General features: G+C 39.0%; 1 protein-coding gene across 1 annotated transcript in view; it reads left to right on the plus strand.

The window, feature by feature from the left end:
- The window catches only part of PHIP (pleckstrin homology domain interacting protein), a 111,106-nt gene extending 102,712 nt beyond the window's left edge, over positions 1 to 8,394 (plus strand). Inside the window, exons 39-40 of the mRNA XM_068678117.1 lie at positions 70 to 237; positions 2,098 to 8,394. Coding sequence (XP_068534218.1) covers positions 70 to 237; positions 2,098 to 2,741 — 812 coding nt within the window. The 3' untranslated portion in view covers positions 2,742 to 8,394. The remainder of the gene's footprint in view (positions 1 to 69; positions 238 to 2,097) is intronic.
- The last annotated feature ends 4,789 nt before the right edge of the window (positions 8,395 to 13,183 follow it).

A 13,183-nucleotide genomic window follows, 5' to 3' on the forward strand; every position in this document is an offset into this window, starting at 1 on the left:
TTTAGCCAGATAAGATTGGGCATGGTATAAAGTACTTCTAAAAATACACATTTTCTTTTTTTCTTCTAGTACTGGAGAATTCAACCAAACATTCCAAGAACCAGAATATTTTACCAATCCCTAGCCAATCTGATAACAGTCATAACACTAGGAATAATTCCACAAAAGAAAATCCTGAGAAAGAGAAGCAAATCAAACGCAAAGTAAAATCCTCCACTGTTAATCAACAAGGTCAAGGTATGGAGTTTTTTGGTAATATTTACCCCACACACACCTTGGTATTGACGTAGTAGTTCTAGTGGCACCTTAGACTTTATATTTTGGGGGTGGAGCATTTAACATGTGCTGTGATGATCTTGCAGAAAAAGGAAGTCTAATGGAATAATTCAGTCATGGTTAGTTTCCTTTTTGACAATTAGCCAAGTAGTTGATGGTTTTGGCTATTCTCGACATGATTTGCACGGTGTGATAAGTGTTGTGTAGCCAATTTTGATATGTTAAATTATCTTTACCTTCTTTTAAATTATTACAAGGGTAATACTTTCAATGTATTACAACTAGCTTATGAGTTCTAAAACCCCAAAGCAGACTCTTGCAGGGTCACACTTGAAACCCTGTGGGTTTTACCTGCCTTTGTTTAGGTTACATTTGGCTCATTAACATTGTGTGATGTCACTCCCCACAACCATGAGCATAAATATGGGAGCATTGCAGCTGCATTTTTTCTTTCATTTTGTGTCACAGCAAGATAGAACTGTGTAGTGTTTGCTCTTTCTGTTGAACATATTTGTATGGGTTCATTGGACTCAGTTTCATGTAATCTTCTGACTGAACTTGCTTGGTCTTTTGATGTCTGAATATGTTCAAACTCAAGGTTTCTGTGGAGACTGAAATTAGATCTCCCAGACATAAAAGCTCTCCTGCTTATGAAGGAGCTTTGAACTGTTACAAAGTTGTTATGAAGAGCTAGATCCTCTGAGTATTTTTATTTTCTGGAGATGGAGAAATGGTAGTCTGCAAATTGGGCCCCACCTAATTAATCTTGTTACTGCCTGTAGCCCTCTTCTCCCTGAGGATTTCTTCTTTCTTACTCTTCCATGCTTCTGAACAAGCAGCTCGTGGTCTGATCAGTTAAATTCTCTGTCCATTCCTTGCCAGCTTTCTCACAAAGGTCTCTATTGTTACTGTACAGCATGGCAGAGTATGTACCCATCCTGTGACCTGAAGATCGATAGTGTCACAGAGATGGTTTACCTGATCCTCTCTCCTGCACGACCACTCGTGAAAGTGAAGCCTTGTGCTGTTAGTAGACTTATGGGGCACACTTAATCACAGCAGGACCACAGCGTGCATGGACACTCAATCAAAGAAATGGTTGCAGCACCATGCTGGCTATGAGTCATATTTTATTTAGGCAAGGGCGGTGGTATCAGAACACCTCCATACGAGGTCCTGTACATGCCCCACTGAGAAAGTTCAGTAATGCTCGGCTAAGAAAAAAAACCTCATAGCTCATACAAGTCTCCAAGCAAACACCTTCTGACATTTGCCTGATCATGTAAGAAATTTTGTGCAGATTATGTATGTTCTTTTTTGAAGTCTTCCTAATTTTTACCCTTGCCCTCACTTATTTTTGAAATAGCCCTGGTCTAATGAACTCATTGTAAAGGATGCTACCTTGGGCTGAAATAAGGTTTTTCATTTATCCAGAGATGATTTGCTGTGAAGTATTGCTACTCCTTATGGCAGTGCTTCTTGAGAAACTTTGCTGTTGCAGATATCAAGTATGAGTTTTTGGACACGTGTTGCATCAGCCAAGAAAAAAAACCTTACCTGTTCCCTGTTCTGGCTATTTTTTTTTACCCTTTGTCTCAAGCTACCTTGAGCTTATTAGCCCAGCTACAGTTAATCCTCATTGTGTACTAGCATGAAACTCTTGAGTTCTACTTTGAGTCTGTCTCTTGGGTTTGGACAGATTGATTATATAATCACTTTGAATCCATTCAGATATTTTACTAAGAGTTTTGTTAGGACAGCGTGAAAATGAATGTAAGTGCAAATCTTTTTGCATGATCCATGCTCTGATTTTTCTTCCAGCGGAATGCAAGAACAACGCTTTGGCATCGGGAAGCGTTCAGGTAAACGGACACGGAGGGCAGCCTTCAAAGCCTCCAGTTAAGAGAGGTCCTGGACGGAAACCGAAGGTGGAGACCAATAACAGTAGCTGCGAAGTGGTGCACAAGAAACGAGGCAGAAAACCAAAAAAGCTACAAATTATTGAACAGCAGAAGGCTGCAGAGCAGAATACAGTCCAGACCACAAGGGATATACCAGAAGAAGCCTCCGCTTCTACTGCTTGCAATTCTCTTTCTGAAAATAATATGAAGGAAGACTTGTTACAAAAAAAAGGCCGTGGGGGTAGAAAGCCAAAAAGAAAGATAAAGACGCATCAGCCGGGCTCGGACCTTTTAGTTCCTGCAAACGTTAAAATGCAAACAAGAAGCAGGAGGAAAAAGATAGATGAGCCTATGGAAGAAGGGTCTGAGGAGCTTAAAGATTCTGAACCTCACATGAGAACTAGAAACCAGGGTAGGAGGACAGCCTTTTACAATGAAGATGACTCTGAGGAAGAGCAAAGGCAGCTATTGTTTGAAGACACCTCCTTAACTTTTGGAACGTCTAGCAGAGGCAGAGTCCGAAAGTTGACTGAAAAAGCAAAAGCTAATTTAATCGGTTGGTAACTTTTACCAAGGGTTTTACTTCAGAATGCTATGAAGCAGGTACAGTTAAGGAACAGCAGAACAGACTTCTGCTTCCCTGCTGCTATTATGGGTTAGAAGAATATGTTCTGAGTTGGGAGAAAAATTTAGCAAAAAATAAACTGAACGAACATTCTTTGAAAGAAATATATATTTTAAACTTTTGCTATTTATTGCCCTCCAAATAGGTTATGCATTTCAACAGTCATTTTGTTCATAGTTGAGAATAATTGAAGCAATTTCTGACTGACTTACAGAATCGAGAGCTACTCTACTCAAGTAGTGCGTAGTATCTCTACGTAATTAAAAAAGGTGACAGAACTTTTAATGCCACAAACTGAAAACAGAAGTCTATTTTTGACCAAGCAAGGTACACTTTGATTGTAAAGTCAAGTCGCTTAGGAAGGCAGATTTTGGCAAAAAGTGGCAGTAAATTTACTTACATTTCTATTAAATACAAATACAAGAATACCAAACTTTGCTAATCTGAAAATGCTTAATTTCAGTAGTGACGGAACATTCAACTGCAAAAGAAGCCTAGCAGGCTGTTGGTTTATCCAAGTTCTGCCAAACATAGCAAAAATGTAATCACAAATATATATATATCCACATTGGAAAAAGTTTGACTAATGTCTAATTTTTCAGACCTTGATTCTTGTATCAATCACTAAATCTCTGTTTATTGTGCCAAAGACTGAGAATCAGTGCAGTGGAAAGCCTTTTTTTCTTTTTGAGTGTCAGTACAGCATACGATTTGCAGTGATCAAAGCTGTGTATTGTTTTAAATAGTACGTTGTTAACATTGTTCTGAAATGTATCCTTTTTGGTACTTTTGGTAGAAAATAATGCACTGGTGGGGTCCTTTGACAGAGATGTTTTAGACAAAATGTATAATTGGTTAAAGGATTCAAGGAACTTACAGGACAGGTATGGAATTATGATGTTTACTTTCTGATCCAGATTGATTGTTGTTTCTACAACTTTAGACATGCTTAAAAGGCTAAAATGACCTACAAAGAAGAGTGTATGTGTATATATTAATATATACATAAACACCTATAAAATATTTCCCAGGTAAATAAATTTTTTTCAGGATTTTTTAGATAGCACTAGAATTGAAAATAAATTTTAAAATGTCATACTTTATAGTTTAATTTTAAGGGGAAGATTGGTTATTTTCAATTATTAAGGTTAAAAAGGCCAAATCACTTTTTATGCAATCATGTTTTATACAGTGGTCTCATTGCACATTGCGTTTTTCTGCACTTTTTATGGTATATCACGCTGACATAAGTCAATATTCACCCTAAAGAAAAATTCCATTTAATGATTGTGCCTTGTATTCTATTATTTCTTGCATCCTTAGTAAAATTAAGTTGTCTATTGTAAATGATAACTATATGACTTAGGGGAATGTATTGTTATATGTACTGCTATGGAAAAGAAAAGCAGTTATTTATTTGTTTATGGTACATTTAGTTATTTTATACCTTTACAAACAAACTTTAATACCATTTTCTATCACTTCAAAAAAAAAATATTGTCCAGTTTTAAGAAAAAAAATACGGAAGTAATCATATTTTCTGAAATCTGGTATGGTACAAAAATGTAACCAAAATTTTCTGCTTATACATTATTTTGGAACTTTGGGTAGTGTTACAGATTTTTGTGTGACCCTAACTTAGCTGAAGAAATAAACCTGAAATGAAACCTCAATTCTGTACACCCTTACTTTACAATGATTGTTTTTCTTTTTTCCTTTTTTTTTCCTTAACAAACAACATCTGCAATATCTGGGAGGGCATACAGAATTAAGACCTTAAATTTGCACAGATTCTGTATACTTATTTGGGGCTGAATTCTTCACCCTTTATTTTCTGTTACAAAAAAAAATGTTTGAGCAAAGAACACTGATATCTGGCACCAAGAGGAACAGAAATATGCTACTGTGGATGGCAAACTGGTATCCACCGTACTTAGTTTTATGTAGTTCACTATGGATTTTGTTACAAAAAATGTCTAAAATATTTTCCAGATCCTCTTTGAATTGTTTTGGTTGTGAATTTGGGGAACAGGGATCAGTTTGCATTTCATTTGTTGGTGTATTTATTTATTTTTTTTTAAACAAGTGTGTCTTTATTCAATTAAACTAGAATCACTGATGATGTGGTAAGGTAAAAAGCTATGGTTATACAGTTGCAATACAGCTTCATAATTCAAAGCTAATTGATTCTACCTGTTGATTTTGTCAGTTCTCACTGATGAAGGCAATCATTTGAAAATGTGTAATTTCCTGATGTTATCTGCATTGTAATATATGAAATAGATTATATCTAAAATCCAACTTCTGTATTTACTCCCTTTGTAATAATGTTTTATACGGCATGTTTATGTATATATTTATATATCTGAAATACCTTGTACGTACGTTTTGGAAACTGAAGTAATACGCATTCCCTTAACACTAGGTAGAAAATTATACACCTTAATTTTACAAGACTAGAAGGCCTTACCTGCAGAACGTGGCTACTGCTTCCCACCCAGTAATACCGGTGACTTTAGCCAGTATTTTTTTAATTCATATTAGATACATTAATGGCTTTCCTTTTAAAATAAATCGTGCATCATTTAGATAGTTTTTAATAAAAGCGACACTAAAAATAAAATAAAATTGGAAGTTAATACCAGATTTATTTAAAAGTTTTATTTTTGTAATTTCGTTTCACTAGATTGCAAGCTTTATTTATGAGACTTTAGTCACCGTCAGACTGTGCATTTCGGTTGGGAAAAAATGTATCATTTGAGGTTGTGACATCCTGTATGGACACAGGAGCTTTTGATTACAAAGTTTTAAGTTTTTAAATGTGAGCAATAAACTATTGGTCAGTGTTCTGAAATAACTTAAGAACTGTAGCTATCTGCATGTTATGAAATGCCATCTCCGGTACCTAACAGCTAATTCGCAAAATGGAGTATCAAAATCTCACGTGCTTGTTTCTCATACCCATTGTAAATATTGCACAGGTTCATAGTCGTATACAAAGGTCAAATGATCTTACAGATCTGGCAGCGACTAACACAGTTTTACTCATTAAATTCATTTATATTTGCCATAAATGTGAGGATACTGTTCTGATAATCTGCTGTATACTGGGAAACGTTAAAATTGGTATTTACCACTGAGTGGTATCTTAATAGCAGCGTGTTCTCTACCTACAGACGAGGAGGTAACTTCTGTTTCTGTGATACCAGTGTGCTTTAAATGTTTAACAGAAATCATTGTACTTGTGCCTATTTAACAGCTCTTCAGCCGTTTTGTTTCTGTTGTTAATGTGTTATCCAGGAAATGAACTTAAAATTTTACCACTATATTGATCATTATTGTCAATATTGAACTAGAGTTCATTGTCACTCGCAACGACAGCGAAACCTTACAGAGAAATGTCTTCCTCCAGTGATTAGACTGCTGTGATATATATTTACATATGTTTATTTGTACAGTGTCCAGGTTGTACATGTGATCAGTTTGTTGTTAGACTTGTAAGATTGAGTTGGTTGAGTTAAATATTACAATGGCTTAATATTTGTAAAACTATTAATTGATAACGGACCCTGATGCAGCACGTAGGACATATTAATATCGATAAAAAATAAATTGTAGTGTAGAGACAAGTTATTCACTGTATTGCTGTACAAATATTTTTCAAGTACCAATTCCGATTCTTTTGCCTTATGAAAAAAAATTGCATACAACACAAGCAACAGTCTGTCCATTCGGTAACATCAGGCTTGTTACAATCTTTGCACCACCTTGGTATAAATCTTTTGCCCACCTTTGTTGGACCAAGGACCACAAGTAAATGCTTTAGCGTGTTAATTTGAATTTAGGCACACGTTAAATGGCTGGCTGGTTCTACAAAAGCAATAGGCTTACCTGGAGACCCTTTCACCCTGTACTTTAATAGTAGGTTGGAGGTTAGATGATTTCAAGCTCACTTTTCATTGACCTTTGCATTTAATTTGAAGCATACGAATCTTGCTGAGGTATTTTTAACATACTGCTGATCGATCAAGATCCAGCCGTATCACAATAATTGCATTGTGTCCCGAGTCCTTATCTGACTAAAGTAGTGTATTTTGTCCGCATTATTTTTCATTTTTTTATAACACAGTTGAGTATTTATTATGAAGACTTTTAATGCATCTCTGCAACAATGCTGTGAAGCAGAAGGTAGGGCTTTCAGACCTCACCTAGAAACAGCAAAAGCTCGTTTTCTGTTTACTAATTACTGCATAGCTTCTTTTTTTCCCTGAAGTTCCTGTAACAGATTGGTTTCCAAGGGGACTTGGATACTCAACTGATAAAAGGGCTGTTAGTTTTCTGCTGTAAATTATTGTAAATAAGTGCTTGTTCATATGCAGAATAAACTGTACTACATTTTGTAAAATTGGCCAAAGCTGACAGTGTGTTTCCAATAACAAATCTGGTAATGACAGCGTCTGTACTTAACTGGTTTTGAATCAGGAACACAGCTTGTACGCTTGCTACGATGTCTGGGGGAAATAACAGGTAGCCTTTAAACTGGAGCTAACCCCTAGGTGCTCTCGCGTTTGTGTTAATTTTAATGTGGGAATTGGCCATGTCATTTTGCAATGTGTTAGAGAAGGAAACACTCCAGGAAAGCTAGGTTGAAAGGCATCTTAAATTGCAGAAAAATGAGATTAGCGCTCCCCCCCCCAACTGTAATGGCCACAGGGCATTCTAGAGAGAAACCTTATATGCTGCAATAAAATAAAGGTGAATAAATTTAGCTTTTAGGGGTTAGATAGCGAGGCAAGTAGGCATTTGGATCCTTTTTTTAATGCAGATAAATACATCAGGAAATTCATTTCAAATACTGCAAGTAATGCATTTTAGGGAGGGAAGGTAGTGTTATGCTATCAATTTCCACCCTGGAAGAACAAAGAACAAGGTCATAAAAATTAGGAGGAGAAAGAAATAGAAGCACCTAGTGTGTGCACATGCCTGTATGACGTACATGTACTATTTTTGTGCTTACAACTGCGTGTGTTGGTTTGCTGATAGACTGAGACCATACAGAAGTTACATTTTTGGACCATACTAAAACTGCAGAACTGTGGCGGACAACTGGATAATGATCATGAGTGTATTAAATTCTGTCATAATCCTTAAATATGTATAGAACGGAGCTCAACCTTAAGGAAATGACCTAGAAAGGTTAATTTTGGAACTGACACATTTTCAGATTAAAAAATTACACTTATTTTGTACAGAATTATGTAAAACACAAATCTGTTGTATGTAATGAGTAACAGTTTTGAAAACTATAATTCTTTAGCTTTATTGAGTTGTGTTTTTTTTTCTCCTCCTTCCAGAAATCTGGATTATCATGTTATAACCTGAAGTATCTCACCAGGATAACAGTGCCCTTTCTTTTTGTACATAAGGATTGGAAATTTCTTTACTGTTATGTGGACACTTTCTATGTTAGTTTTGATGCATAATACTTTGAATCCTTTTATACAAACTAGAATGTATGTGTAAGAATTACTGTCACTGCAATGTAGTAACTACAAACTTATTTTTAAATAAATAGAAAACATGTTTTTCTAAGTTGTCCAACAGTGTTTGTTTCTATCTAGTGACTTAACTGTGTTTGGGGACAATTGTACGTGTTCTTCAAAACAGCCTAAAATCAGCTTGTTTTGATTCCTTGTGGAATCTGCTATTGCCTAGTGCATTACGTGGCAAGAGACAGATTGCTTTGGCTGCAATTCTGTGATAGAGATCAAAATTTGTCAGGGTTTGTTTTACTGAAAAAAAAAAAAAACCACAGCTCTGGAGGCAATATAAAGGCAGTAGCACCTGGCACTGAAGACACGATGTTGCCCAGCCCTCTTAGCTCATTTTTGCATGTGCAGCAGGGTAGCCCTCATCCTGCAGGAAGCCATCCCTGCTCAGGTGACAGCTGTTTGTACCAGAGCTACCTCCAGTATGGGTGGAAATCTGCTTCTCGACAGCTCTAGAAGAAGCTAAACCAACCAGGCAGAGAGGAGGCCCCTGCCTCCCCGCACGCAGAGTTCGGGGCTGCAGCCTGGCTGCCCCGAATGGGTGGTGCACCGAAAGCTCAATAAAGGACGTTGTCTGAATGTAGCAGGGTTTTGTTCATTTATATCTGCATTGTTTCCGCTAAATAGGTATACAAAATAATAAATAGGTATACAAAAGAAATGTTTGGTATCTCAAACGCTGCACCATGTAGGTCGTGTTTAATGTCACCTGTTACTTGCTTTAGCAGATGATCTTTCCCTCCTTATACCTTACCTGAAATCCCAAGACAGTGGTAGAAGAAACCTTTTCTAGCCTAGCAGCTGCAGGTACGTGTGCTGCTGAGCAGTGGGACTGGCTGGTCGTGGCGTAGTGCTGGGAACCCTGTAAGACCTGTGCATATCAGACTTGGCTGTGACGGAGTCTATGGCAAAAAGAAGAGTTGTTTTAGCATCGTTTAGAAAAAAATCTGTTCCCTCAAGTACCTGTGTGAGTTGTAGTCACTGGCATGCTCTGCTTTGAGAGAACAAATTATGAAAATGCAATGTGGTTTCCCTTTCATGTGTACATGGAGTACGGGAGGTGGTGTTTCTATTTTATACACGTCTCCAGTATTACTACGTTCAAGTAGTGGTGTGCTTTCCATAACTAAGCCACCCTGGGTCCAGGATTTTAGCATTAGGCCTGGTTTTAGTGTTGTTACCGTTTGTGTCTCTGAGTAGTTAAAGATTTTGGTTGGTTGGTTCTTCTAGGGGATGAACACAGGGTAATTTTATAGGAAGTTTTTGGTCTTTTTTTTCTGCATAACTTTGTACAGAAGCTTTAAAATACCGTGATATCCCAGTTCTCTGTCCTCATGTGTCCGACAGATGAATTTTTAAAGGCTACCGTAGTTACTCCAAGTAGGAATCAAGATTTTGTTCAGGATTATCACACGTTGTGAAATGGTGGAGTCTGGCAGCTAGAGTATGCTGACTTCCCACGTACTAAGGCTTCATTACCTCATTAAAACCATTTACTCCTGTTGGATCGTAATGCTCATTACATGAAGGAAATCAAGCGCTAGCATTGAAGGTGGCCATTTTGTTTCCAAAGCGAAAAGTTCTTGTATGAAAACCCTTGCTTTTTCCTGCCCTGGCAATCAATATGCACTTTCCAAAAGCGTGTGGTTGTCATTTTTTCCCAAAGACAAATAAGCAAAGTGTAACGGCTATAAAAATTGATCAATGTTTCTATTTGAAGCATATGTGGAAATAAAGCAAGTGCCAGAAAACTAAATACAGCAAGCAATGTAGAAGGTGACTGGAATTTAAATAGCTTATAGTTGACTCATTGTTCATAAAATTAGCACGCAGAATGTAATTTTTATGGGTTTTGCTAATGTGGACAGGAAGCTCAAAGCCCAACACTCAGGCTGTTTTTCTAGCTCAGAGGAACCTTGCATGCCAGATCTCCACACAACAGGCTTAATTTATTTTGACAGAAGTGTAGTAAGGGTTTATGAAGCCTCTCTCATGCTTTGAAATCTTTGTGTTAGCTGAGGGGAAGACGGGATGGAGAATTCTGGAGTGCTGTTTCTAATCTGATAACAAGCGTACAAATTTCCTTCATGCTTCTTTTTCTCCTTTCAGAAATGGGGAGGTTTTACCTAAACTTGGTCCTATCTGATGTACTTATCTTTTAGGTACATCAATGAAAAAGAGAGGGAGAGAAAGAGGAAACAAAAGCCGAGGCAGGTAATCAATTCAATCAGCGTCGCATTTCTGCAGAGGCATGTTTGAAACCTGAAGATACCAGGTTCAAAGTAAATATTAGCATTCATGGTGCCATGCAGCCTTATCTGTTAACATGCAATTTGTTTCAGGTCTCTGATTTTGTGTTTGAACAGGGATGTTTGAAATAAGAAAGACTGTAACTTTAAATGTAAAGCTAGTTTAGAAAATGGCTAAAACTCTAGAAAGGATTACTTGATTTACATCTCACAGTAGGGGAATCTGGTGTGGTTATTTTTTTCCCCATATTATAAACCCTAATTCAAAATCTGAATTCTCATTATTATGAAGGGGATTGGGGCAAGCTGCCACGAATGGCTAAAAATGGGAATACAGCTGTCAGAAACTTCCCATTCGCCAAGGTTTTATGTTAATGACACTTACAGAACGAAATTACTCAGAGGTGTTTTTTTTATCTTGCGATCATGCCAGCAACTTTCACTGCACTGCATAATTTTACCCAACCAAAGCCTTAACGTGGAGACCAGGGAGCACTTGACGTATGACTGCTGTCCTTCACGGGCATCAGATAACACCTCATGCTCAAGTACATGGGGAAGGATTAAAACTCTAGTACTTGGAATTTTTATTCTGTTTAATGGTTGTAAAGGGTTTGAGGTTGGAAAATGTGCATTAATATTAAAGTCTCCTGATAACTAAAGCTGTAAGGGAAATGAGAGGTTCAATTATTTAAGAAAATGATTAGAAAATTCGTATAAGCTTTCTCTTAAGATACTGTCCTATGGACAAGGTTTTCTTCTTACATGCTGATTTATCAAACCATGGTTTTCTTCTTTGGAAGTGTTCCAAGAAAATGCTTCAGTCTGTGCAGCAGTGTCTGGCTTTTTTACAGAACTTAAGTTTGTATATAAATTCTTGTGAGCTTTGGTCCCTATTTTTGCACTTGTTTTGGTGCCCCGACTCCTTGCTAAGCATCCTCTTCCTCTCTCAGAGGATTGTTACTGCCAGGGAAGACTCATGGGCACCTGGATGGCAGAAGTACAGTTTGCTGAGGAACTCCCTCACCCAGGCTTCACAGGTTGGTGGAGAATTCCAGTTTCTGTGCCTGTAATTAGATTGCACCAGGTTTATGGAGAACCCAGTCTTCACCAAAGAGGCCATTTTGAACTTCTCAGGACACAAAGCAACCTCCCTAGCTCTCTTGGAGATTTTCATCTTGGAGATGAAAAGCTGTTGTTCCACACAGCTTTGTGAAACTCCGCCTATCTCAACAAGTGAGAGACGTTTGGTATGGTTGTAGATCTGCAAGTTCCTGCTTCTTCATGGAGAAAAAGAATGGTGGAAACCCAGAGATCTTATGTGTGCAAGGAAATGTCTGCAAAGATAAAGCTTTCTAAACCTGGGATCTTCCCCCAGCGCAAACTGGGATCACCCCAAGTGGATGGTAGCTCTTGTGTCTTTCTCCCTGCCCTCCACAGCTGTTTGAAACATCAAAAAAACCCTCTGCTTTCTTGGACCCGAGTCAAAGACTGTTTCCAGGAACCCAATAAATAAAACCCAAATGTGCTGTGGGGCACAATTTTTTTTAACGATTGTTTCTTAAGCCCACTCGAAGAGCCTGCTTTGGCAGGGGCTGTGACTGCCTTTGCTTGTAGGGACCTTCCAGCCCCACTTTTGTCACCTTCCACTGAGGAACAAGGACGTGGTTTGAGCCTGCTTGTGCTGCAGGAGCTCTGACCGCTGACTCTGCCCTCTCCTGCCAGGGCGTGCCCCCATTTTGGGGAGAGGAGAGGAGCCTGTTCAATGAGCCACAAAATGGCGGCATCTGCCGTCCTGTGCACATGTGTCAGGTTGGACCTGTGTGAAACCCAGCTGCACCAAACTTTAATGTTCTTCGTGGAGATGGTGACAGTGAAAGCCCTGGCCAGATGTCTGGCATTTGTTGCTGGGAAGATCTTCTGATACACACCATGCTGCACAGGCCGCTCCACGGCTCCAGGGAAAGAAAACATTTACCCACGGCAGCCCTCACATGTTTCTCTCAGCTGCTGCTGAGTGAAAGGTAGAGCTGGTGCTCAACGCTCTCTCCGAGCATTTTGTGTTGGATTCTCCAGGATGAAACAGAAGTGGTTTGGGGAGCAGTGTCTCCCTTCCCAGACGGCTTCACTGACCGGGCAGTGGCACTTGGGCTGCCTCTGCCTGTGCTTGTTCGGGCGCTGGCTCTTGCATGGTGGGTCTTGCATGCTTGGCTGCGTGGTGGCCCAGCTGTGGTAGGAAAGTTGGACAGAAACTGCTGCCTGGTAAGAGGGGAAACCACTGCGATGCTGTGCAGGAACCCAGTCGCTCAGACCACGGATGTCCTTTGAGTCAGACCGGTACCGAAACCTCACCCTGCTCCAGCGAGGGAGGACGAGGTAGATGGTCCTCCTCTCTGCACGCCTCCGGGTCACAGCGGAGCGCACAGGTGGCTGGTCTCTGGCTCCCCCACCACAAACCTCTGCTCAAGTGCTTGGGCAACAACCGGCTTCCTAGCAGCAGCATCCTGCAATTTGATTTACCTCGCGTTTCTGGAAGATGTCATCGTGTTTGAGAAGTTGCTTGAATCCCACCTAGAGACTTCC

Source organism: Anas acuta, chromosome 3 (genome assembly GCF_963932015.1).
Source record: "Anas acuta chromosome 3, bAnaAcu1.1, whole genome shotgun sequence".
NCBI classification, from domain to species: Eukaryota; Metazoa; Chordata; class Aves; order Anseriformes; family Anatidae; genus Anas; species Anas acuta.